The 26,274-nt window shown below is 36.1% G+C and overlaps 8 protein-coding genes across 10 annotated transcripts in view; 3 read left to right on the top strand and 5 right to left on the bottom strand.

Moving 5' to 3' along the window:
• LOC106117232 (uncharacterized) overlaps nucleotides 1–1,567 on the bottom strand; it is a 39,945-nt gene extending 38,378 nt beyond the window's left edge. Inside the window, exon 1 of the mRNA XM_013311424.1 lies at nucleotides 1,336–1,567. The gene's annotated coding sequence lies outside the window, so the exon portion shown is untranslated. The remainder of the gene's footprint in view (nucleotides 1–1,335) is intronic.
• A 241-nt stretch (nucleotides 1,568–1,808) lies between these two features.
• LOC106117283 (probable tRNA pseudouridine synthase 2) lies at nucleotides 1,809–3,288 on the top strand. Its single transcript, XM_013311513.1, has 5 exons — nucleotides 1,809–2,008; nucleotides 2,086–2,277; nucleotides 2,415–2,631; nucleotides 2,730–2,866; nucleotides 2,950–3,288. The coding sequence occupies exons 1-5, from the start codon at nucleotides 1,885–1,887 to the stop codon at nucleotides 3,198–3,200; spliced, it is 921 nt and encodes a 306-aa protein (XP_013166967.1). The 5' UTR covers nucleotides 1,809–1,884; the 3' UTR covers nucleotides 3,201–3,288.
• A 42-nt stretch (nucleotides 3,289–3,330) lies between these two features.
• Pa1 (PTIP binding protein Pa1) lies at nucleotides 3,331–4,278 on the bottom strand. The gene has a single exon (XM_013311514.1). It carries the CDS (start codon nucleotides 4,147–4,149, stop codon nucleotides 3,700–3,702), a length of 450 nt encoding a protein of 149 aa, XP_013166968.1. The 5' UTR covers nucleotides 4,150–4,278; the 3' UTR covers nucleotides 3,331–3,699.
• A 207-nt stretch (nucleotides 4,279–4,485) lies between these two features.
• On the top strand, nucleotides 4,486–6,134 carry LOC106117282 (box C/D snoRNA protein 1). The gene is made up of 5 exons (XM_013311512.1): nucleotides 4,486–4,666; nucleotides 4,753–5,029; nucleotides 5,102–5,420; nucleotides 5,599–5,751; nucleotides 5,832–6,134. The coding sequence occupies exons 1-5, from the start codon at nucleotides 4,617–4,619 to the stop codon at nucleotides 6,110–6,112; spliced, it is 1,080 nt and encodes a 359-aa protein (XP_013166966.1). The 5' UTR covers nucleotides 4,486–4,616; the 3' UTR covers nucleotides 6,113–6,134.
• LOC106117280 (nudC domain-containing protein 1) lies at nucleotides 6,127–8,473 on the bottom strand. The gene is made up of 2 exons (XM_013311511.1): nucleotides 7,024–8,473; nucleotides 6,127–6,643 (listed from the first exon to the last, which is right to left on the bottom strand). Exons 1-2 carry the CDS (start codon nucleotides 8,267–8,269, stop codon nucleotides 6,153–6,155), a joined length of 1,737 nt encoding a protein of 578 aa, XP_013166965.1. The 5' UTR covers nucleotides 8,270–8,473; the 3' UTR covers nucleotides 6,127–6,152.
• A 296-nt stretch (nucleotides 8,474–8,769) lies between these two features.
• On the top strand, nucleotides 8,770–10,758 carry LOC106117459 (uncharacterized). The gene is made up of 4 exons (XM_013311790.1): nucleotides 8,770–8,960; nucleotides 9,031–9,159; nucleotides 9,264–9,419; nucleotides 9,606–10,758. Exons 1-4 carry the CDS (start codon nucleotides 8,901–8,903, stop codon nucleotides 9,723–9,725), a joined length of 465 nt encoding a protein of 154 aa, XP_013167244.1. The 5' UTR covers nucleotides 8,770–8,900; the 3' UTR covers nucleotides 9,726–10,758.
• On the bottom strand, nucleotides 10,384–12,687 carry Sec22 (vesicle-trafficking protein SEC22). The gene is made up of 5 exons (XM_013311789.1): nucleotides 12,441–12,687; nucleotides 12,179–12,288; nucleotides 11,892–12,012; nucleotides 11,522–11,720; nucleotides 10,384–11,176 (listed from the first exon to the last, which is right to left on the bottom strand). The coding sequence occupies exons 1-5, from the start codon at nucleotides 12,513–12,515 to the stop codon at nucleotides 11,028–11,030; spliced, it is 654 nt and encodes a 217-aa protein (XP_013167243.1). The 5' UTR covers nucleotides 12,516–12,687; the 3' UTR covers nucleotides 10,384–11,027.
• A 3,097-nt stretch (nucleotides 12,688–15,784) lies between these two features.
• Nucleotides 15,785–26,274, bottom strand: part of Eip74EF (Ecdysone-induced protein E74) — a 141,131-nt gene continuing 130,641 nt past the window's right edge. For all 3 annotated transcript variants that reach the window (XM_013311211.1, XM_013311212.1, XM_013311213.1), the window contains one exon: nucleotides 15,785–18,692. In XM_013311211.1, the coding sequence (XP_013166665.1) occupies nucleotides 18,151–18,692 (542 nt within the window). In that variant the 3' untranslated portion in view covers nucleotides 15,785–18,150. The remainder of the gene's footprint in view (nucleotides 18,693–26,274) is intronic.

Raw genomic sequence — 26,274 nt, 5'->3', positions numbered from 1 at the left:
CAACAATTAATACATGTTCCAGGTGAGTTGCAAGTGATAGTGAAACTGCATGTTATTTATTAATTTTCAAGTTTTTCAGAAAATTATTCACATTTATTTTTATTTGAGATGAATCTTCACTAAACAAATAAGACTACAAGTTCTTGATTTTTAATAATATTATTTGCCGGTTAATGTTATTTAAACAATAATTTGATAACTAACTACAAGTGTCTTTTGTGAGTATATTTTAAGACAGGCCAGACGTAAGTAGAAATTGAAGATTGCAACTTGTCATAATTTTGGCAAACCACTTGTATAAATATCTTCAATAATTTATGGACACATTTTTCCTATAAATTTAAAAACCATATTTCCTCAACAGGTTCTTTGTAATGCATAGCTTTACATTATGTTTTTAGAATAATTAACATAATTTGAAATGTTAATAATAGATAATTTTCAGAATTATTTTCAAACTATATTTTAAGCATTGATTAAGAAATTTTATAGAATTTTTACCAGCATATAAATAATAAAGAAGTTGCCAAGGTGAAAGGAGTTATAAATGTCAAAGTCAAAGTATAAAGCCAAATGTTAAATGAAATATTATGTTAAAAGGGATATGATATATACACTACAGGGTGGTACATACACACACGCACACACACACACAAATAAATCTAGCTTTAAATCCTATTCATATCTAACACTCAAACAAAATATGTTTCAAACTTTGTGTTTTAAAATAAATTCTTCTAATGTTTAAAATAAATGGAATAATAATGAAATAATAATAAAAATATATATATTGAAATTTGTATAAAATGAAGGAGTATGATTTCCCTGGTTCTTTTATTTGCAAAGCTAAATAGGTTATTTTTATAATAAAACAAAAACACTAAACAACTCTTACTCACTATTGAGTTGTTTACTTTGATATGCATTGTGCCAAAATATTTATGCTTAGTTCAGACATATCATTATTGACTAAAAATAAGAATTTCTGATCTTTTTCCGTTAGAAAAATAAATGTTAAAGTATACTTAAATTCGCGAATTTCATGTATATCTCAATTTGTATTTCATTTATGTCTATTTTAAAATACATATACTACCAGTACCATTCATAAGAAACTTAATTTTGGCAACAAACTTTATGTCTCAGTTTGTTGGTGACTTTCGTGAGTGAATTACAAAACATAGATGATTGCCAAAGGAACAAAACAATCCAATGTTTGATTGTTTAATCTAAAATTTGCTAAACACGAACAACCGTCACAATAGGTATTGTATGCTGCTATTTGTTCATGTCAACTTATCAAAGATACCATTATAAATTGAAACGGCAACTTACCAATAACAAAAATTTCACAAATCATACAACTATTAGCCGTTCATATACAATCACTTTAATGTATCACAGTCAAATATAACACAACTATTTATTCACAAAAACACTCATTCGAATATGATACGCGATTTAATAAAAATGTTTTTGAATATGAAAATATAGACACTCGCGATGCGTTACCGAAACAGTCTTTTTCTGTCGGCCATTGCTCGACACCACAGACTAATCGTGTCGTGTCGTGTCATAAAGGTTGAGTTCTTTCGGCTTTTTAGGTTTAGTGTTGCCATTGCTTTCTGTTTAATTTATTTTCTTTTTACCTTTCCTTTTTTTCGAAAAAAGATGCTTTTTTTATTTAAAACTGGAAATTACTAAGTTTTAAGTAAAAATATACAACATTTTGGACTCTCCTAATATCCAAGGGTCAAGCAATAGAACAAAAAAAATGTAACGTTGACATTGACGGCTGACTATGACAGATGACATATGACAATGACAGCTAAATCTAGGTTCCCTGTTTGTATTCACAAATGAAAACATTATTATTTTTGCAAAATGGTTAAGCATATAAATGCTGCTTTGGCTTATAAAACTTTAAACGGACTTATATGTGTTTACAAACCTCCTCGAGTGCCAGTGCGACAAGTGCAACATACAATTGTGACCAATATTTGCAGAGGTTAAATTCTTGTTATACTTGTTCTTGGTATACTTTTTTTATAAATCCACGTTTGTAGCGAAAACATTGTCTTTCAGATTTAAATGCGTTACCTGATAGACCTCAAGAGAAAAGAGTTGAAATTATAGGTGCAACTAATGCGCCCATGACTGTTAAATTGGTGCCCAACTATGCAGACGATCCCTTGGTGTGCGGCCCCCGGTACACTCATGATGATTTTAGGTGTAGTTGGGCTACTCATCTCGGCTTATTTACAAGTGGGGTCCTGTGTAAGTACATACTTAAATTTAACAACTTGCCAGTTCATATACCATCTTTTTGTCAGTATATGAACAGGTAAGTTATAATTATTGTAGATTTGTTCATTCACATTTTGTGTATTATTTAACCTTCATTTGTGTTATAGTACTAGGCTTGAATGAAGGCACAAGGCTAACATACCAGATCAATGTGGCAAGACCAACAAGAGCTTACAAAGTGCATGGCCAGCTGGGCAAAGCAACAGACACATACTTTTGGAATGGGAAAACAATTGAAAGGTCTACATTCAACCATGTGACCAGAGCTAAGATAGATAGAATTGTTGCACATATGCAATCTGCTCATCAGAAAACCATGTTTGAGTAAGTATATAGGAGTGAAATAATTTCATGTTAAAATAAATTAAAATATGAATAGTAGAAACTAACAGTTTAAAACATGAATAATTTATTGTTTGCAGATTGTCAGGCCTACATATGGACTCACAGACCGCATACGATCTAGCTTCTCAGGGGGTGATCAGGCCTGCAAATAGCAAACTACCTATTATATATGGATTGAAATGTGTACACTTTGAACCACCCAATTTTACATTAGGTATTAAATAATATACATTACATGTTTTAATGTTGGTAAATGAATAATAGAACATTTACACATGCTTTTATTTTGTTTTACAGAAGTGCAAGCAGTTAATGAGTATGAAAAATACTTGTGGACATTGATCCATGATCTTGGAGTCCAGCTGAAGACATCAGCTTACTGCACAGGTCTGCAGTGCATTAGACAGGGCAAGTTTACATTGGACCATGCCCTATTGAGGAAACACTGGCAATTAGATCATTTAATTGATAACATGGACAGTTGTCGACAACTTATTGAAGAAAATGAACAACTGTTAAGGCCCAAATCTGCTCATTTATCTGTTTAAGTGTACATAGTTTGAAAAATTAAAAAAAAAACAAAATAAGTTAAATATTTTATTTACCTAATTAACTATTTAGAAACTTTCAACAGTATTTTGCTTTTAATACTTTTAATAAAAAAAAAATATCCCTAAATATTGTGGAGTTCAATAAAAATTATGAAAGCACTATAATTGTTTAAATAAGATGTCACCCACATATGATGATTATTGTTCATTAGACAAAAAAATATTAATAAGTAGCTTATAGGCTATTCTAGGGAGTAATCTATCTTTTTGCCTAATTTCATCCAGGTCCTTAGTGACACTTTGGAGTAAACTACTAACAATCCAATCATTTAAATATTTTAATATTTGTAAGATTTCATAGCACATTTCTAGAAATTGTTACTTTGAAAGGCATTGTCTTCTTTCATTTAAGGATTTAAGTTTTGTTTAGTCAATTAGATCTTTGTCTTGATATAAAAAGTTAAACCAAATAATGCTTCTGTGTGAAGACGTATTCTCAGGTGTTGGGCGAGGAAGATGGAGTATTAGCCTGTTTCTCCATTTGCTCTATTCTTTTGTGCCTAATCATATTAGACAAAATTCCATCAAAAGATGTTGTTTTTTTCTTTGCTGAACCTCTTAACGTGTCTTCTCCTTCTCTCCGGACGCGCAAACGCAAAGAACTGACTTCATCCATAAAATCAAAATCAGACTTTTCCTCTCTTATTGGTGAAGCGGGTATTTCTGGTTGGTTATCCTTGCAGACTGGGACTGGTGATGGAGCACGTCTACCTGGACATTTCCATTCCAAAGGTAAAGTGCCCGTTTTTTCAATTGTTTTGTATAAGTCTTCTAATTCCGCGGGATCGGGCATCCAACTTTTGCCAATGAACAATCCAGTTTTCGACATTTCGTCGTCTGAGCATGGTAAATCCCAGTCATCACTCTGAAAATCGGGCGTCACCATAATGAGAATACTTTTTTTCTATTTAGTATCCCATTCAAATCCAAAATATTTTATTTGTTTTGCTTTTTGATAGTTTTCAGGTTATATTTACCGATTTGACAAACCTAAAGCAGATTAAATAAAATTATGAAAACATGACAGTTTCGTTGATATAATTTTTGTATAATAGGTACTTCCAAAGAGTATATAAAATACTGTACTTAATTGTAATGGGTACTTCTGTTATAAAAGTAAAACATGGAAAGTCCTGTACAACTTTGTATAGGTACATACAAAATCCTACAATTTGTTGTACCTATACTGTGTACTGTGGACTTTTTTGCGCGCGCTGAAATATAACCAAAAAGTTATGACAGTGACAGCTCAGAAATTTATTGAAACGTGTGAATGTTGTTTATAATAATGTTTTCATACCGCAAGTTTATATAAAACTCTTAAGTATAATACACAAGAAATACAGTAAAAAAATGTCGTCTTCAGATAGTGAGTCTTACAGTGAAAAAGTCACTTCTTCAAGGTACCGTTGAATAATTTCTTCATAAATCTACTTTAACGGTTTTTAAATCTTACTGCTTAAAATCTAATATTTTCTTCATATTATAGACTGGGGAATTGCGAGGTTTGCGATGCGCGGGAAGCAATTTATACTTGCCCTAAGTGTGAAGTAAAGACTTGTTGTATATCTTGCGTTCGAATACACAAGAAAGAATTAGAATGCGATGGGATTCGTGACAGAACTAAATTCATCAGGATGAAGGATTTTACAGATACAGACCTGCTGAGTGACTATCGCTTGTTAGAGGAATGCGCAAGATTTGTTTATGCGGTCAGGAGAGATGAAAAAAAGAAATTTACAAGAATTGACAAGGATTTGCCTATTGTAAGCATTTGTAACACTGGTTAAATATAAGCCGTGTTTTCTCACATTAATTGGTTGCATTTAAATTTTTAGCATTTATTCAAATTAAAAATGGCAGCAAGAAACAGGGGTATTGCATTACAGTTCTTGGCCCAAAATTTTACACGACACAGTGTAAACACAACAAGATATAATTACAAGACAAACATCATATCATGGAGAGTTGAGTGGATATTTCCTAATGTTGACACAAAACCATTAAAGTTTGTGGATGAGAAATGTCCTGAACAAAGCAAGTTGTCAGGACTGATGGATAAATATCTCAATCCAAATGCACCACCTTTTGAAGGATCAAAGTCTCTGGCTTTCTATAAATCAGCAGGATTTAGTGGCATCAAAATATTGTTAAAAGGTAATTAAACTACCAAATTATTCCGTCAGCATACACCATAGTCTTTATTTTCCATTTAATGCTTAAACCATGCATAGATCTATAATTATTGGCAACACTCACTTTTTAGAAAAGGTTATGGTATGTTTACATACTCTTGTACTTCTTAGTGATTTAAATTTGTTAATATTCATTCTAGCTGAGAAAATAAGGGGATCAGCAAGAAAGTTTTTTGAACTGGATGCTACAGAAACCTTAGGTGAAAATCTGTCAGGAAAATGTATAGTTGAATTCCCTATAATATTTATTGTTCTCAAAGACCATGCATGTAACTTTGAGATCATAACACCGGGTAAGTCATTAGATTAGGACAAATCCCATATTTATTTTATAACAATTATTATTACTTATGAATACACCTAACATTTTCAGAAGATGAGTTTGAATCTAATATGAAAGAGCTTGATGAAACGAAAAATGATAAAAATGAACCTGGATTTGAAAACTCCAGGCAAAATATTGATAATCTAAGGAAAAGGCCCCGACAGTTGTTAACAGAGAAAGTGGCACAGCAGAAAAAAATGGAAATTGAAAAAGAAATAAGAGAAGAAAGGAAAAAGAGACCTAAAAACCTACTGTTTACAACAGGTTATTCATCAGAAGAAAGTATAGTTAGTAGTGACAGTGAGAATGAATCTAGTATTAAAAAGTAAAAAATAATTTTATTCTTGATTATATTATTTGATTTATTTACTAAACCTGAATAGCAATCAAAGTATTTTGAGTCAAAACAAATAAATATTCATTAGTGGCATTAATCCCTAAAACTTCTCCATATTTATCTACATTAAGAATACGCTGTTGCCCACATTTTACATTTTCCAGTTTCCCTTCATTTCTTTTTCTTAAGTTTAAATTATCATCATATGTCTTTTTGTAAATAAAAATGTGCTTTGAAGCTTCACATACTACACTATATGCGAAATTTGGTGGACAAGTAACAAATTTACGATTCTGTTTAGATGATTGTACATATCCAAATGCAAGTAGAGTCCCTTGGTGCTTGACAGGCCATGTCTCAGTGTTCACTAGCTGAGCGTATGGCTGCCAAATGCAAGCATCGACGTCATGTCGTAATGCCAATGCAGGAACCTCATCCATTTCTAGTTTGATGTCAAATAAGTACTGATGTACGCTAAGTGGAATACGATGTGTTACTTCATGGCTGTTTAAATCCATGCGAACTGAAAAAAAATAGAAATATACATTAAAATTTTATTTATGCCAATTCTACACTTCTGCTTGAAGTCATTTTATGACAAAAGGTGATGAGCAAAACGACCTTTGATTTCACCAAAACAACGAAGTAACAGTTGCCTATAGACATCTACATTTGCAGATGCATTGCATAGGAAAGAACAAATTATAGCAAGTATACTATTGCTACTTTCCATCTCTTCTTTATAAGACAAGGATGGGAAGACAAAGAAAATTATAACAAGGCCTCCTGTATGCACTCTTGATGCATGTCTTCTGCTGGTCCATTTATAAGAAAGGTTTTATTGAGGGTGTTAGGTAGGGTAGGTGTCATTAAATATGGTGTGATTTAATCCTGCACACTTACCTAGTACAGTGTCTTCTTCAGATGCTGCATCACACTCTTCAAACTCTTGAGTTGAAAGTCCTGGTACCTGCTTGTCCCCTGTCACTTCTAACTCTGAACACAAATGAGCAAGTTTCCTGTGAGCTTCTTCTACTAAACAAGCATCCAATATTTGTTCTCCATTGTTATCTCCTCCTTCTATCAGGTTGTCCCATAACATACTCTCACACTTTGAGATCAGTATGTCGACCTGACCACTCTCTTGTACATTCCATGTTGTAAACTCACTCTCTACTTTATGCTTTAGCTTACCTTCCAAGAATACTTTACCTGCATAGCTAACTTTAATAGATGAAGGTCCAACATTCACATGAAGCAATTTCTTATCAAAATTTGTTTGCAATTTCAATGTAATAGTTATGTCCTCCATTGTTTGAAGCCATGTATAAATAATATTTATTTGCTCTTTCTTAGGTTTTTCCAATATTTCACTTGCGGAGTCAACTGTAAACTTAAATGGGTGGTCAGATGCAACATAAAGAGAGGAGCAATTGGTCTCCATAGCGGCATAGTGTATTATTCCTTTGCCTCTAAGTTGTCTGAAACTTGTCTGAGTCCAATTCTTTTCATTTTGTTGTAGTTCAAATGTCACCCATGACAATATTGAATCAAACTGTGCTTTATTCTGTTCTACTGATTGCAACAAACAATGTACTAGTACGCAACCATCTTTATGCTGAGTCCTTGAGTCTACTATGATGAAATATTTCCCTTCTCCAAGTACTAAAGTGGAGTGTAATGTTTGCCATGTCTGTACATACCCAATTGCATTATTTCTGCCACCTGTTTCAATTATATGTAAGTAGCCTGTCCCATCACTGACTATGGCTAAATTAGTAGATGGAAAAGAAAGGCAAAGATTAAAATGGCCAGGTTTCCTCTCAGTATGAGCTGGAATATCGTAAACAACAGTAGTTTGAAATTTTTGGGTAAAATTATCAAAATAAATCTTTTGCACTTGTTGTTTATTGTCAATATAGTAGAATCCATAAGAATAATCCCAGTGGTCCACCACAAGGTGATTATGTAGGGCAAATAATTTTGCATGTACAAAAGAATATTGCACATCATCCGGGTATACTTTATCAACAGGAATGCTTAACTGATAATTGTAATGTGCGAGAGCATGTAAATTTAATTTATAGCCATCAAATTCGTGGTCCAAAAAGCGTCGATTAGGTCTTAATTCTACTAATGATGAAGACATTATTTGAGATTATTTCTCTGTTGATGAAATTATATTTCACGTTTGGCCAATTTCGATCGGTGTACGACTGTATGACTATTTATACCATAAAGAATTTTTATACACCAACATACGCGGAGAAATTGTATGTATAAAACTTTAATTTATTTAATTTACGAGTAAATTATTACAATATGAAGAAAATTGTGCAAAGTATTGTAATTGTAAATGTCAATGTCGAGTCGTGTAAGGAAGATGTCATTAAAAACTTACAGATCTAGATTTTTATATACTCTTTGAGAGAGATGATAAACATGAAGATTCGCATGTATTTTATTAAGTAAAGAAATTATAATTTTCAGCATTTACGTTGTCTCTGAAATAAAAAATAATTAGTTTGTTTTCACAGAAAACTAATGTACTTAATGAAATCATCAAAATTAAAATATAGTTTCATCGGTATTCTCTACTTCTCTACAATCGATCAATTCATTAAATGCTCTTTGATAGAAAAAATGACGTGACGTGACGTGTGGCGCCAAACCAAAGTATAGTTTGAAGTTTGACACACATGTTTTAATTTTAAACAGTTTTTAAGAGGGATAAAATTATTGTTTATTAATGTTGGTTTAACTGTAGAAAAGGAAGAATAATGCCGTACGAAAAGAACAAATGTTATACAACCATGCCTTTTTGTATGGATACTAAAAGGGTATCTATTTGTTTAACAATATAGTTTGTTACAAAGAAAATTGATTAAGGCAGTTAATTTTAATTTTCAGACCGACTTTTACATCTATTACGATGTCGAAGACTTAGCTGCTAAGTGTGAAATGTTTAAAGATGAAAGTTTTAAATTTCGCACAATTGGCCTTCTTAAAAGTACAAATGGGCGATTTTTTATTGGTGGTGTATGTATTTTATATTCTTTTATAAGCAAGCCAGCGGCACTAAACTTGTTAAGCCGTCTACTTACCATATCAGTTTTTCCTTTAATATTGGTATTTATTCATAGATCAAACTTCCTATGAATAACACGGATATAAACATAAGAGTATCAATGGTTTACATGAAGACACATCCCAAATCTACTTTGATACCATACCCTATACAATTGTTTGGAACTATTCAGTGGAAGAAGGAGCCTGTTATTATTGCTTACATTCTGCAGGTTTGTGTACTTTGTTTAGTCTATGTATTCCGCTGCTTTAAACAGAAAAATACATTGATATCAATTTATTCAATGTGAATGACTCGATTTTTTTGTACTAGTGTTTTGGCACTGGAAAGACATTAGAAAAGATGGGTAATTTCAGGAGTGGTGTAGAGTCAGTTACTATTTGTTATATTTTTCTAGGCTTTGAATACAAAGATGGCAGTGAGATTGATAGATACATTAAAATCAGTGACAAGTGTTCACCTTGCGAGGGTGCCGATGAAAGATAATAGTTTAATCAATGGAGAAGAAGATAGTTGATCTAGAATCAATGATTCTCTTATTAAATCCTTTTTTCACCAAAGTGAAATGGAGACTGATAATATAAGATAAGGCTGCGTTGCACTTTCACTTTTGATGTGAATCAAGCTTAAAGCTCCCATCCATCATGCCAAAGGCTAATAAGAAGACTGAATTAAAACATATTGCTTAAACTTTGGTTATATTTAGCTTTAATAAGATATATTTAACGAGGTTGTGGCACTTTTCTCATGAAATAAGGTAAAACAACAGTAGTTTAATTTAAAATAATAAATAATATCAAAATTATGCATTTATTTCAATCGTAATTAAATACATTAACAAATAGAAAGATAACACATATAATATACAAACAGTCCGTCACCATCCATGTGGGGTTAGCAAAGTGAATGTTGATATTGTAATGCAGCATGTTGCAGAAATTGGCTACGTTTACATTGTAACACTAGAAAAATAACTAATTCACGATTTTATAAGAGACAATGATTTTGTACCAATAAATAAGGCAATTTTTTATTAAGAAAATAATCATGAGAACTTTTTATAAAATAACAAGACAAGTATATTGTTTGCAAGGAGTCTAAAGCTGTCTTAAATACAATGTAAATATAAACTATTTTAAGCAATTTAACTAAATACTAATGCTAAATTTTAAATCATGTTATAGAAAACTGTTACATGCGGATTCACACATCATGTTGGAATGATTCATAAGACCAGCTCGAGTTTTAATGTATTGAGAATAATAAATGTCAGTCGGGAACTAAATATATAAATTTACAAACCAAATTGCATCTGCTAATATTGTGATGAAAGTAAGTATTTCTACTTATATTTGTTAAATTTACTTTTTAATCAATATTGATTGGAGCAGGTAAGAATTTCTTATGAAGTGCTAATCAGAATACTGTTTGAACAGGTAACAAACAAGCTAGCGGCCACCAACATTCGCGAAAACATTGAAATTATTACTTAAAAGTAAAGGTAAAATTTGAAAATTTGCCTCAATTCTGGCTCCTCTGAAAGTAGCTTGCTTTAAGGAAAAAAAAACTTTTAAGTCTTAAAGGTCAACAATTCAAATGATGATGTAGAATTGAAAACATTTAAATTATGTATATCTTTGCGAGTTATTCTATGTTTAGAAATATTTGTAAAAGTGTTTACTTAAAATAAATTTTATTTCTAAAACTTTTGTGTTGGCAATAACATCAACCATTTTATTACATAGTAGCAGTGTTGTGAGGTATAGACAGACATTCATCACAATATTGGTTGCATTGACAGTAAGGTAGGAGTGTAGAGCTACAGCACCCAGAAGTAGAGCACAAACACAAGTAGTATAACTGCCCCCGCGGTCACCTTCACTAGCATTGACTTTGTGTTCAGGTAGGTGGCGTCCTTCTTGTACTTCTGTGACATCATAGAAAGGTTCTGTGTCTTTGTGTCCAACTCTGGAAATATTGCAAAATTATGGTGAATCATACAAAATAATTTTGTACAAAAAAATGTGATAATATTGCATGTTTAAAAAACAAGAACAGTTGTTGTTGCAGGGAATTCTTGTTCACTTTAAAAAATTAAAATATTATCAAAAAATATAAATATTCTTTTATCCTACACAACTGGACTATGAAACTAGCTTTGCTTGAAAGTCAAGGAGATGCCTGAAATGACCCATACCACAATGATAATTCCATTTCATATAGATATCCTAAACTAGATGTATCATATTGTTGGAAGGGTGGAAGAATCTGTGCGACTGTAGTATCATAGTATGGTATTAGGTTGTAATTAACCAGAGAGCACGGCGCCGCGTTGCAGCACATCGTCGATGTTCTGCATCATGATACGCTGCACGTCGCCCAGCTGGCCGCCGAGCTGTGCGGCCGCGCCGGAGCGGCGGGCCCGCGCCCCGCCCTCCGCGTACTGCTTGCGTGTTCGCTGCATCCACGTATCGAATTCTATAAATGTGTACGGCCTCGTTACTGTGTTCACCTGAAAGTCACATGCATAATGTTCATTATAATGAAAATTCAAAAGGTGTAAAATGTTCATATACAACTTTTAAAGGTTGACTGCCTTGACTTTACTGAATATTTATTAAAATAGAACAAAATGCTTTTTGTTCCTTAAATATTTTAAATAACTAGATACACAAATTCTTACTCTTTTTCCGTATTGGTGGTAGAACTCTTGTGCTATCTCTTCTAAATAGCTGAATGCAAGTCTTTTACTGTAGTTTCGTTCACAGAGCACCAGGTAACAGATCTCATTCTCTATTAAATAGCTGCAACAAAACAACATTTATCATTAATTTCTTTTTATTTTAGTAAAATATTGAAAAAAAAATATGATAGAACTTACGCATATTGTTTCTAATTCTAATGTTTATATTGTAATAAGGGAATAAATATAAAGCAAAAGAACTGAAAATAAAAAGCATTGCAACTCACTGAAAGAGGTAGGGCCCAGTTTCTATGGAGCAGCGAATTGGTGACTGGGGACCTAGTTTCCTAAACAGCATTTTAGCTTGATTCTGATACTCCAGTACATTGCAGCCGCTCTGCGAAACGAAACGATGACAGCAAACGAAATTAAACATAAATAAAAAGGAAGGTGCTAGCATTGTTTAAGTTCAATATAACATCCAAGAGGACTCTTTAAGTTACATTAACTAGAACAAATAATTATTTCATCACATTAAATCATCGTTACCTGCTCATCCTCTTGCATTGTAGCTGCTAACGGTAGGCCGTCGACGACCCTGGCGATCATTGTCATTAAAACCATTTTGTTTCTGAATAAATGTCCCTTTGTAAAATTGAAAAACTTAGTCCAATTTATTCGTCACTTTGCACGACTTTTTCTTTCTCATTATTAGGAAAATAGGAAAACAATTCGTAATATTTTGTGACAGCTGCTATTACACGTCAAAACGATTTGACAAGATAACTGACAACAACACGTCAGCTGAAAAAGGTGAATGTTTTGGTGAACCGTTCAGAAACGGAAATATAATAAATGAAAGTAAAATATATTTTACTTTTTGTAATAATTTTTATGTATGTTGATGATGTTATGCTACAAATTTATTTTAACCGGTGAAAGGTTTATTTGTTAGCTTTGCCAGAAAATATTTAAAACATACTTTTGGTCCGATCATCTTATTTGAGATGAGGTACTGCTACGATCTGTCATGAGCCTTCCGACTCGTAGGATCTCGGTGTCCCATGGATTATAGGTTGTAAGAGATCGATTAGCAGTTTACGAGCGAGTAACTAATACGACGCGAGCTCATAAGACCTCGGATTCTTTTGTGGCACACGATCTGATCGGTCTCATTCGATTGCGATCTACTCACAGTCTGATGTGATCCCACATGGCCAGACTAATTGAAATAAATTTCACTTATGTTAAGAGAACTTTGTCTCTACTATTGTTATTCTTTCCATACAATGAAATACGACATTCTATTATATTTCATCATCATCATCATCAGCTCACTATACGTCCCCATCAAGGGGCTCGGAGCCTACACTAAGTTACGGGTGACTAGGCCATAGTCAACCACGCTGGCCAAGTGCGGGTTGGTTGACTATTATATTTATCTTCATAAAATTGCATTACCTTGATGTCATAATCAATAATCACACAGGTGGGCACAGATAAACCAAAAGTTAACTTCGTTAATCGTTCGAGGATTTTCGAGACTCCAATTTTATTAATATGTCTAGATACAAAGATATAATATTAATTATTTTTAGGGTTCCGGACCTCATAAGAAAAAAACGCAACCCTTATAGGATCACTGTTGTCCGTCCGTGTGTCTGTCAAGACCCTTTTTTTTGTTTCTTATCTACGCAATAACAAGAAAATATTTTTTGGCCGCTCCTTAAATGACCTATATTTTTTTATAAATAAACGTTTTTGTTAAGTTTAGTTTTATTATATTTTAGGTGCTACGTGAAAGTATAAAGCGCATTTTATTATTTTCATTGCAATTGAACCCTAAGTGTTGTATTTTACTTATTTGTATCTTACTTAGTCATAGTGTTATGTTAAGCAGATTGTTAACTCCGTTAAGAAAAGACCGCGACGCGATTTCTCTGGTGATGCGAATGTCCATCAGAGTCGGATCACTTAACATGAGATGAAAAGCTGCTCCTTTGCCTCATTCTAAAAATAATTACCGTGGGCCTATGAACAATAATTTATACTATTGTAGTGTAGCATTTATAAAGTTATGTTTAGTTTCTTTGAGTCACAGAATGCGAAATTCCATTGAGTTATCATTATGGTTTGCGTGCTATACCCATTCGTTATGAACAAGATAAGTGTTAGCTTATCATTCTTTTATGTAGTATTTTCAAAGAATAAAAGTAATCAGGACACCATGAGGGCGCTGTAGAAATTTCGCTCAGGGCTCTAGTAGAACTTAACTTACTGAGACCGAGATTTTATTATCGTATATTATATACTGGCTGTCGCCTGTGACTCAGTCTGAGCGGAATTCAAAAAATAAATTAGTAGCCTATGTGTTCTTCCATACTCTACATCTATGTCAAATTTCAGAGGTGTCCATGCAGTAGTTCCGAAGATAAATTCTAACAAACATCCAACCAACCATCCATCCATCCATCCATCCATCTAAACATTCGCTTTTGTGTTATTAGTACTTATCTTGTAGAACAGATACTTGGCGCACTGGCTGTTGTCTGTATAACAGGTGAAGTCTGAAGTGGTGAGGAGAGGTTGTAAGAAAAAACGAGACGGTTGTATTTTATTGTGGATATTTTATTAACATTATCATCATGCATCAAATTTATGTGCTAACTCATTTACACTTATAACTAACTATACATAGAAAAATAACTTAACTATTGGGCAGAAAATACACTATTTTGTTAAATTAATCGTCTAAAATTAAAATTAGCAAATCGGACTTTATTCATGTAAATCTAAGAAGCAAATATAACGCAAAACATCACCGAACATATCTCTCAGAACGACAAAGAAATAAAGGTTTGCGACAACAAGGTCGTCTTGGTAAACTCTACAAACATTGTCAACGATTTAAATATAATAAAAGAGGACAATTTTATATAAATGACATAAAATCACTGGACAATTGTTAACGAGCGAGAATATAATGAAGTGTAGGCAACTTGTCTCCGCTGCCGCCGCGCCGTCTCCCCTCTACTGCCTATACCCAATTCACTAACCTTCTCATTGCTTTCGCGCAAGTAATTTCTCTTTTTCCTATCTAGCGACACCAAAAACAATATTGCAAATGGGTCGTGAGGGTGTGCGTTTTTTGGATTATAAATATTGAATGTATTTACAATGTTGGTGCAACCGACATTACTCCACCGCCCCGCGCCAATCGGACGATTGAGATATAATAAGAATGAAATTTATTTTACTAAGACTAGGATCGATTAAATTAATTTCATTAACGATAATTTTTTCAAGGTGCTGTTAAAATTTACATTGAAAAATTTAAGTACATTATTTTAATTAGACTTTGATTTTTCAACAACATCAATTCGACTAAAATTATTTAAAAAAACATTTCGAGCATCTTTTTACATGCGTGCTCACACATCCCGCGCACCGCGCACCGCGCACCGCGCACTGACCGGTAACTCTTCAATTCACATTTCGATCACATCGCAACTCGCCACTCGCCACTCGCAACTTGCTACTTGCGCATACACTACTCTACCCAGTCCCGCACATTCTGAGAGCGCTTCGCCGCCGTCGCCTGGTCCATTCATTATCTACTACACGTTTATTTTAAATTTTATTTATTTATAATACATTAAAATTTGTAACCTACCGAACGAAATTTCCTAGAAAGGAAAATAGAAGTTGACGACCGCGAGGCGAGGCGAGGCGAGGCCCGCGCACCGCGCACCGCGCACCGCGCACCGGACTATTATATAAATATTTCAATGTCTCACAAACAATTAACAATTTACATCTATCAATTTCAGGACAGTTTTCAATAAAATTGATTTAAATAAAATGTAAAGTGGAATGCGCGAACCGGGGGGCGCTTCCGCCGCTTCGATGACGGAAAAATAAATAAGTTAAAACTATAGTTATATTTACAAAAGCATAAGAAAAAGTGCTGAAAGAAAGAGCCGTTGAGAAATGCTCCTACCTAATATATAACATACGATTAAACTTCACTTTTATATTATATGTAAATATATATATATGATAAATCACATGGAACGGGCACTGGATTCATTCAAGGAGCCGGACATGAGATCGTCATCTACAGAGACTTTGTAACCCACTAACGCACCGCTGCCGGTAATTTTTTTTAACCTGTATTTCGGTTGGATTGGTCTAATAAATATATATATTTTATATATATATGCATAGAAAATTTTATAAAGTGTATGATTTATACGCTCGTCCGTTTGTATCCTCGGTCCCACGTCTTAGCACCCATTTTACTCTACACACTTCCCCCAAGGCTTCACTAACCCTTCTCAGCTGTTTAGCGAAGTGAGCATCCGCTGTACTCATAACTACTATCATGATGCCTTACGTCCTAATATATTGATATATTTCGTTTTTAAATACAAAAATATTGCATATGATAACTCCGGGGAATTTACTAGTGTTGCTTGCGGATCGGTCACTTCGCTAACTGTTAATGGACGGGACGTGCGTTCCCTGCAACCCTTCGCCCCCACCTGCCTTAACCCCGCCCCTGCCTCCGTGCAACAGCCGTTGCATGCTGCATGCACTCTGCACGTTGCAGACTGCATGCTGCACGCTGCACGCTGCACGCTGCAAGCCACTCGCCCACGCAACACCGAGGCGTCTATTGTTGTGAAGTCAACGTTTTGCGGCTCAACGAGCTAGTTCTATCATCTATCTAGTTAAAAGTATTATGATTCGTTAACATTGGACCACAAATCGTAATTAATTATTAATAATATTTATTCAGGTAACAAAAAATAGAGGTCTCGCGGCGACGTAGTGTTGTACCGCACGCGGTCACGTGACGGCATGTTTTCACAATTCCTGATATGCAGAGAGGTTAAGCTTGTATATGAATATGGTAAATAATAATTTATTTTGATATTTGATATGTTGCGGTTCCCGCGAGACCCCTGCTGACCCACGGCTTCCTATCGTACAATTAAATAAACGTAATAAACTAGAACATGTCCTCTTACAACAGCTCACTTATAGTAAACATCTATTTATTATTATATAACACAATTAACGCACAAAAATCCATACCTTAATCATTAATTTATCAGTTTTCTAACAAAAAGTTGGCAGTAGGTTTCAGTACACGAGTAGAATTACAATTTGATTCCACGAACAGAGAACCCTCAAATAATATCATTCAAAATTCGGTTTCAATGAGACGAAGACTGGAAATAACGTAAACAGACCTAAAGTAAGTCGGAGGCGCACCTCGCCTTGCTGATGGAGATAGGTTTCTTCTGCTTGTACTTTTGACTTTCTAGTTGCGTCTCTTTTTGACAAACACAATGAGATAACGCAAAAGAGACGCACGCAGGTAAAGATAGTGGTCAAAGTGCGCCACCGAGGTGCAGACTCCGGTCATATCAAGGTAACAGCGAGTCAGACAATATAAATATACGTATATATATATGCAATGGTTACAAAGAGTGAGGTTTTTCAATGAATCAAGTAACAAGGTGTATATGCAAATGGCTGTAAGCACCAAAGATGTCATACATATTCCATCCAACGGTACAATACGAAACTTTTCATATAATATAAACATTTTACGTAAATATTTCTTTATAATATAAACTCTTATTTATACTATAATATTAAACTAATTGCAAATCGTAAAAACTGTATGTATTATTTGAATAAATTGTATATTTATAATATGTATGTTTGCGTAGTTTTGAGGTAGGAAGTTCAGATTTCGTACAGTCGATCGAGGAAGTGTCTATCGACAGTAAATATGCAATATATGTATAGAAATTTCATTACAAACATTTAAAAATTCGTTTCAACATCATACAAAACTCACTCCATCCGCAAATAACATCTAGCAAATTTAGTATTCCATTCTGAAATTCCCCTAAATATAGGTAATATATAAACATTTGAGCAATCAATTTCGTCTCCTATTTTGTATAAATATTAAATTCCATAATAAAGATTATATTAGTACGATTTGAGAATAATAACATTTATCTTAAGAACAACATACATTAGAAGCGATCGGGGAACGTAACACGCACGACGATTTGACAAATACAAAGTTTATAAAGAAGTTAGTGGAAAACGTAATGAAAGAGCGGAATATGACTCGACTCTAGAATTAGTTACGTATGACAGAAAGTCCCGTCCACGATCCGAGATTCCCGAGGGCGCGGGAGGGCGCAGGAGGGCGCCGTACGGAGCGCGGCGCCTACGCCAGCGAGCAGTCGATCTCGACGATGTCTTTGGGCACGTCGACGAACTGGTAGACGAGCCGTTGGCCGTCGACCTTCGCGAGGATGCCGCGCTGGTAGTAGTAGCGCAGCGCGCGGCCCATCGTCTCATAGTTCATGTCGGGCTTATTCTTATGCAGACCCCAGAGGCGCGACACCGCTTTCGAATCTACCAGCTTGAAGACGCCCTTCTCGCGGTTCGTCCACTTGATGTAGCGCGGGCAGTACTCGCGGTCTTGCAGCAACTTCAGCAGGAACTCCCACAAGTACGTGGTGGAGCCCTCACGGCTCTTGCGCTTGACTCCGGGCGTAGGGGGCGCGTCACTGCGCGGCCTCTTCTTCGGCTTGAGTTTGTTGTGGTGGTGGTGCCGCTGGTAGTCTCCAAAGTCGAACACGGAGTAGGGCAGCTCTTCGTGCGCCAGCGGCGGGGGCGCAGGCGCAGCGAAGTGGTGCCCACCCCCGCCCGCGCCCCCGCCTCCGTACCCGTAGCCATACGCCTCGCGCTCGTTCACCGCACCCACTGCAACACACGACAGACAACGTCAATATACACATTCGACATCATATTATCAAGATTATGGTTATTAGCAAATGTTGTGCAGCGGTTTACTATTACAGTTGCGTTGGAGACATGCACCGCCGGCGAACAATAGCCCAATTTAAAGGCGGTGGGTTAAGGCGCCTCAACATTGTATGTTCACAAGCGCGGCCGCTAAACAATTGTGGGACCCACGCGGCTCACAGCATGAGGCTGGGAGACGCGGTCCACAATCTATATTTTTAAACTAAGCCTCGAGTATTTTGTAAACAAGATTTGGCAGGTTTCCGTGCACAATCGTTGCTGTTCGCTCTCCTAGTAGCGATTAGAGTAGTTGTGTAATTCATGGCAGGATGCTACGAGTAGCGCAAAGCACACTCTATCATAAAAATTACATGATTTCAATACAATTTTAACACTTTTTCAGATTAATGGTTTAATGTTAACTATATATATATATATATATAATATATAATATAACATAGTGTATTTATGTGTAGGTAATTATGATTGTAAAGATAATATCGATATTAGTTTGCGTCGTAATTTTACTACTTTGTAAATGTAGATGGAGCACGTTCTAGAAGATAGCGGGGACGTGTCGTAATAATTAAATGGACATGAATCAAACGCAAGTTAAAAAATTCACCTAAGCTTTGATAAGAACTAGTTGAAATAGATAAAGTCGGCTAGATTGCGTCAAGCGACGCCCGCCGCCTCGCCTCCTCGCCTTGACCCCAATGCCTCGGCAGTCGACAGCTCGCCACTCCGCTGCCACCAGCCGCTGTCCAGTCGCGGTTACAACGTTATCCTCTATGCTATATGTCACCATTTTATATTAAATCTTTAAAAATTGGGGTTACGTTTATGATAAAGTATTATTTCATTACACAATTCGATAGTGGTCAGAGGGAACCGTTCCAATTTTTACCATTAAAATTTGGATTAGAGGTGACGTAGCATTGCAAAGTAATTTTTAATCTTTACGAAGTGATATTTTGTAGGAGGTAGATTCGTATTATAGGTTTGACTAGTGGCTACGCACAGCGTATGTATTTATAGTAACGCTGTAAACACCGCGCCATGGACGCGGCCGCCATTTTCTTTCTAATATTATCTAAGTCGCGTATTTTCGCGCGGCTTATCGGCGGTCGTTGACCCCGGCGCACGTGTTTCCGCGCCCGTGCCCGTGCCTCTGCCTCTGTTGATGTCTCAGCACATGTTTTGACAAATAACAGGACATACAACGCTCGATACAAAACTTTATCTGTTCTCATTATTTATTCGGTTTGAATCCTAAGTACAAAAGGGTATATGTTTTTCGTGAATAATGTATGATGCAGAATAAATCTTTTATTTTTTTGTAATTAATGTGTAATTAGATGGGTATTCTTCTTCTATGTGACATAGTTGGGTTTTTTGACTAGCAATTCCTAGTTTGACTTGTACAATTTGTTAAATGGAGACAAAATTTCCAATGGAAACAGGATACAGCAAAACGTTTAACTTTATAATGCATATAATGCATAGAATTGTACAAAGAAATGAAATAGCAACATCTTATCGTCACAGGATGTTTGTGCATTATCAAGATAAGATTGTTATTTTATTTTGGAGAAAGGAAATTTATTTTGATACGGATCAACTAATATCATTAGACATATCAAGCTATTAATAGATATTATTGAGTTGGGAGCGAACAATGTTTTAAAGATCTCTTGCTTAACGCACACAACAATATTAAGAATCTGTACAATTTTCCTCAAACGTTCTCACCGCGTGTATTTCCGCGCGGCAACCGGCTACACTTGATAAAACACCACGACGCTGACGCGACCTAGCTTGTGTGCGCTGACAGATTTCGACACAGCTAATAATTTCGCGAATCAATGAATCATTTCTGATTACGTTAAATTTTGCATATATCTTCAATCACAATGTTAACAGGGAGTGTTCACGTATTATACATTTGTACAAATAACTTTTTTAATCTGTCTTAATGTGACAAGGGTGTTTACAAGTCTACTTATCATTTTAGGACATCTGTCCCGCTCAGCGGCTAGGGTAGGAAATGGGTCTTTAATACGGGGTTAACCTAAATACAATGTTTATAGAGCGCCGGCTATCTGACGAGGCTTTTAGGGATGGTAACATTTGAATATATTATAAATAAAGCAAGAGCTTTATAAAAAATTACCTAATTTATATGCTTTGAATTAGGCACAGTTTATATGATATGGGTAGTCGCATTATGTTAATCTTTACTAATTAATCTTATGCAGAACCTGATAAAACATCGTCATCGCATCTTTGAATAGTATTTGTCATACGATGCGACGAATTATTTAGAAATGAATAGTCAACTAAGATAGTGTTATTTGTTAGTGAATTTAAGCCGTGAGAGAGTATTGTATGCGTACGCGCACGGCGCAAAGCACAAGCCGGAGTAACGGTCGGACAGGGCTCGGGCAAGGCGAGTGTTTGCAGTAGTCGCGTCGCATCGGATCTGTTATTTACAATTTAATGAACCGTTCCCTGAACGCGCAACATAAAATCCCTCGCGCCTGGGAAGACGCTAACAAAACAGAGTAAAAAACTTGCATTTTATGCGCCGCCGTTTCTATTTTTAACCGGGTGGACGCATCCTACTGGTTTCGCTGCTGCAATATCAAGGTTACGCGCCCGCTTGTAGTTCTAGAATGTCATCTCCAGTCGGCCGCTCCCGCGCGGGTAAAACGAGCATACGTCCCCCGTAGCCGAGCCGAAGTGAACCGTAATGCGTAGGGATAGCGGGGATAGTTGGTCGGCTCGGCTCCGGGATCGTTTTATTCCCGGATGCAAGTGTGCGAACTACGCTTAGAGGCGCAGGGGCGCAGGGGCGCGGGAGGACGCGGGGGCGAGGGAGTAGGCAGGACCGGTCTCGTCGCGCATCCCGCGTTCGCAATAAATGGGTTACCCCACAAACCTCTTGCGATACAAACTGGTGTGCTGTTTTACTGCCTCTAATAGCGGACACACGTTACTTGGTGTGCTGTACTCACGCTGGATGCGGCGCGCGTGTGAGCTGGCCGGCACTGTATGTATACGTCTGTGTAGCGTATTGCATCTAACGCTCGAAACTGAATATTATGATAACAGAGCGGGGTAACCGTAACATAGTGAAATCAAAGTAAGCTAATAGTTAAAATGTCTTAGAGGACGTTGTCACTGCTCCTAATGACTTCCTCGTTAGCCGGGGCAGTGATGTTGCTGCGCTTTGCGTCGCCTTGTTGTGTGATAACGTTAACGACTCGCGTTACTTAATTTATTTAAAAAAGTTGTAGGTGTTGCGATTATATAGAAAAGATGCATCGAAAAAATATTAACGTTACAAAATATTAAACAATTTAGATGATAACAACTTTCTTTTTAATGTTTGTGTAATACAGGAAACGTGGTAATCGCCGCGTATCTGTGACGCCGCGCTTTGCGAAATGTTTTATCGCGATATGCGATGTCAAGGAGATATGTTATCGGCCAGAACGTTTCCTCCAAGCAACTGAAATGTGCACAAATTATGCGAACAACAATACTTTTATCGGACGAGTAGTTATTTTTTTGAAACGGAAGAGATAGCGCAATCACCGCTGCAAATGTCATACACGCCTCATACAAATAATGGAAATGTTTGTTATTATTATAGTTTTGCATCATTTTTATGGCAAGATGTTCATTTAAATTTCTCTGAGACCACTTCTCTCGTGATGCTGTACAACTACTCTATATACTTTAAAATTAAGAAAAAATATCTTGCTCAGCTTTATGCGTTATTTTTTTTAAAGTGAAGTTTAAAAATACTAACCGAATGAAATTGTAAACGTAGCTTTCTTTGTCTCAACTTAGTTTCATGTAATGTTGTTGTTAATTTTCTTAAGGGAAGGGAAGGGAGCATCGCATCGCATCGTGACGAGCGAATGGATGCATAACTATCATAGTTTAATTGTGATTTGAAAACAATGCAATTTTTATTCAGAGTCATATCCTCTCGGAGGCACAATGGCGAGTGGCGACGTCTTCGTCCTGCACGACCGGAAGGCGGTAGTGGAGCCCTGCGCCGCATCTAGGGCTATCATTGAGCACAGCCTTTAGCACAACTGATGCAAATTATAATTAAATATGATTAGGACTATTCTATGGAATTTGTCTCGTCTTAATAAGTTAATGAATTTTTTGAATTACAATTTGGTTCAAATTAATCAAATAAAATAATTAATCGATTTCAGTTATATGTCGTATGATGGGTTATGGTAACCCTATCGTTGCGCGTGATGTATGTAAGTGTGTGTGTGTGTGTGTGTTTGTGTGCGCGTGGCGTCGGTTGCGGCGCGGGCGCAGGCAATGACCAGGAAATGACGCCGCCGGTTGACCTTCACACAGGCACACACACCAGCGCGCCGCACGGCTGTGCCCGCGCCCGCGCATCCCTTTACTCCCGGCTTCCGACACCGCGCAGTGCTGCATCATTTTGCATCAATGCGCCATTTTACACAAGAATATATTCTTCAATAGACAATTGGTTTTATCGATCCAAGAAGAAGTAAAGTTAAAATTAACTGTTTTATTATGTTAGGAAGTCGGAGATTTCAGTCACCTCAGCTCAGCTTACTTATAAATATCTCTCTTGTAAGTAGAATAGTGAATCATATTCTTACAAAGTTACAAGTTAAGCCGCATATCTGTAAGCTAATTAAACTATTCAGAAACACAAAAACGAGGTAAATTTATAAATAAATGTAGCAAATATAAGTTAAAAATGAATGTATCATACATTTCACTTTATTGGTAATGTTAATGTAATTAAGAGCAACTTATATAATACTAGTAGTTGTTATCAAAAGCCGTAACAAATATCGAGTTGTTTACATCATTTGAAGTTAAAAAAATATTGCAATGAAAATGGCGCGTATCTGAGGAGCGGCGAACCGACGCTGCGTTAAGTAAGGTCAGCGCAGTTGCACCTTACGCAACGCGCACAGATAACGCCAGAGGGCGGCATTTGTAACGGGCCCTTTCCAATAGGCACTTCCTCGCAGAATTAACATTTTGAATAAACGATGAATTCACAATAATTAACCTAAAGTTAATTTTTCTTAATAAAATAATTAGGTAGCGCTTTCGTCTACATCATATTTTAAAAAAATAGAAAGAACGCGCGCGCGCACGGGCCGTCGAAATTCGCTTGGCGACCGGTTCCCGGCCTGTGGTCCACTTTCCTTGCATAACATCTGTAATTGTTCTCGTAATGTTCGCGATGCTGTTAACTTCGGTAACGTCATTTGTATTGTTTGCCGCGCTTATGATTTTCATTTAGTTAACAAGTGCTGCAAATTTTATAAGATTCATAATTTGTGGCACTTATCATTCTTCATTCAATTGTTTTTAATTAATCTTAAAGAACCATTTATTTTGCCTTGGTTTTGTAACATTGTGACGTCACGACACGCATCTTGAAAAGCCCTATCACACACTTGAGTTTACACTTACTATCGTCCGGTAGTTCAACAGGCAAATAGTAGAAAACTAATGTAAATGTTTGTCTAATATAATGGAAACGCTGACGTTCTTCTACATATTTGTGTATTTCAAAGATATTTCTTCAATCGTGTGTTTATCCAACTAAAACAATGACGATGTTTACAATCACTTTTAACTATTCTATTTCAACAATAAGAAAATTTGGTGCAGTTTACAAATTCAAATGCTTTACAGAATCCTCAACAAATATATCTGTGAAGTAGTTTGTTGATCTCTATTATTTTGTCAATTTCTCTCCTTGACTTTACATACTGAGACTTTATTCTGGTAATCGATAGTCGCGGCGTTTCTTATGACCTTCTTATTGCGTAATATTACTTGGTTGTTGAAATATTCCTATCAAAATATTAGATACCGGCGACTGAGGCGGTACCAATGAACGAATAACCCTGATAACTTTCAAATAAGCGGGAACATAGGTGTCCACAGACGAACGCAGCGATAACCCGAGATAAGGCTATCGACAGCCTAAAACAATTTTTTATGCATGCGATATGTTAACAAGGTGCCGGATGCATTTATCTGTGTTGTGCGAGGTCGCTTACTGTGCAGCTATTTGTTTAGGCCGGGCCGGGGCCGGGCGGGCAACACTGGCCATTGATATTGCGCGAGGTCAGGTTCAAACCATGCGCATGGGCTCACGGACAAAGAAGGTTGACAAGAGCACTCATTTCGCAATTACTTGTGCGGGACTTTACAGCCGTCTATGTTGCTGTTATACATGTTTCCAGAGGTATTTCCGAAACATTGTGACCCAGGGAGTTTCCCGTGTTGCCAGGTGAATATTTCGCACTCTCGCTACTATCAGTAAAGCTGTCAAACTGACATTAGGTTGCACGCACACGTGATCTAATAACATTAAACCTATTACCGGTTCAACCGACTTCCTTCGTACGTTCACTTTCGATTTGTACGCCTCGTTAAATGTTGGTACACATTCTATGTCAAAATATTGCAAGTATTTTGCTTCATACTTTAGGAAATTATGCGATTGTAACTTTTTAGTACAGATTTTTGAGATTTTTCGCTATTAAAAGTTAAGATTCCATTACGTCTTTCGAGACATATTTGTAGTCACTTAAAATGCTATGGTCTACAGTGGATATGTTTTGTCATTACATAAACAATGATTATTAAAAGTTCGCGGACCGAAATCAAACAAAGAACTCCCAATGTATTAACTATTCAAACGACTATCACGACTATCCTGCAATGTTTAAAATAATTATTTAATTCTGCCACTCGATGATAATCGTAGAAAAGCGGCAACACAAAATAATTATTAATTTGACATTATCACTTAGCGCGCGTAAATTGTAAGCGCGAAAGTATGTTGTTTGTCATTTGTGTATTATCGAAAACTACTTTTATTGGCGATACGACCTCAACCTGTATTGGGACGCGGCGAAGGTGATTCGGCAATGAGTTCGTACACCCCGGCCGCTCCCCCCCCCCACTCCCCACCGCCCCGACCCGACCCGACCATCGGTGCTTGCGTAAATACATGTAACTGACTAAATGTCGTCTCTTTTTAATATGACTATGATATTTTATGAACATAGCGTAAGGTGGGGGGAAGGGGACATTGCATACCGCTCACAACGCCTTGTTAACACTCAAATACTTTCAAAAAACTTACACTCAAGTAATAATAGGTATAATATTTGTACGTATCTAAGTGTTTAATTTACATAGAATTTGTGCGAGAGATACTAAAATAGCTTTTTCAGTAAAAACAAAAGCTTTTTAATGCAAATTAACAGCAGCCTCACTCTGCCAGTATTTCAAGTCATTTAATCTAAAAGTATGATCGTGTCAAATTAAGTTGGTTTAGGCATCGCTATAATTTAAATCAAATTGTAATATAAAAGTTGATTAAAAATAACATTGCAATATTATGTAGTTGTAGTTACTATGGCATGTAGGGGGCTCGGGGGTTCGGGGGCCCGGGGTGGGCGATAGACGGTCTGCGGGGCGGGCGCGGCGGGGG

The sequence above is a fragment of the Papilio xuthus genome, unplaced genomic scaffold (assembly GCF_000836235.2).
Source record: "Papilio xuthus unplaced genomic scaffold, Pxut_1.1 DF827680.1, whole genome shotgun sequence".
NCBI classification, from domain to species: Eukaryota; Metazoa; Arthropoda; class Insecta; order Lepidoptera; family Papilionidae; genus Papilio; species Papilio xuthus.
Note: the sequence above shows the minus strand (reverse complement) of the source record. Positions and strands in the feature narration are given on the sequence as shown.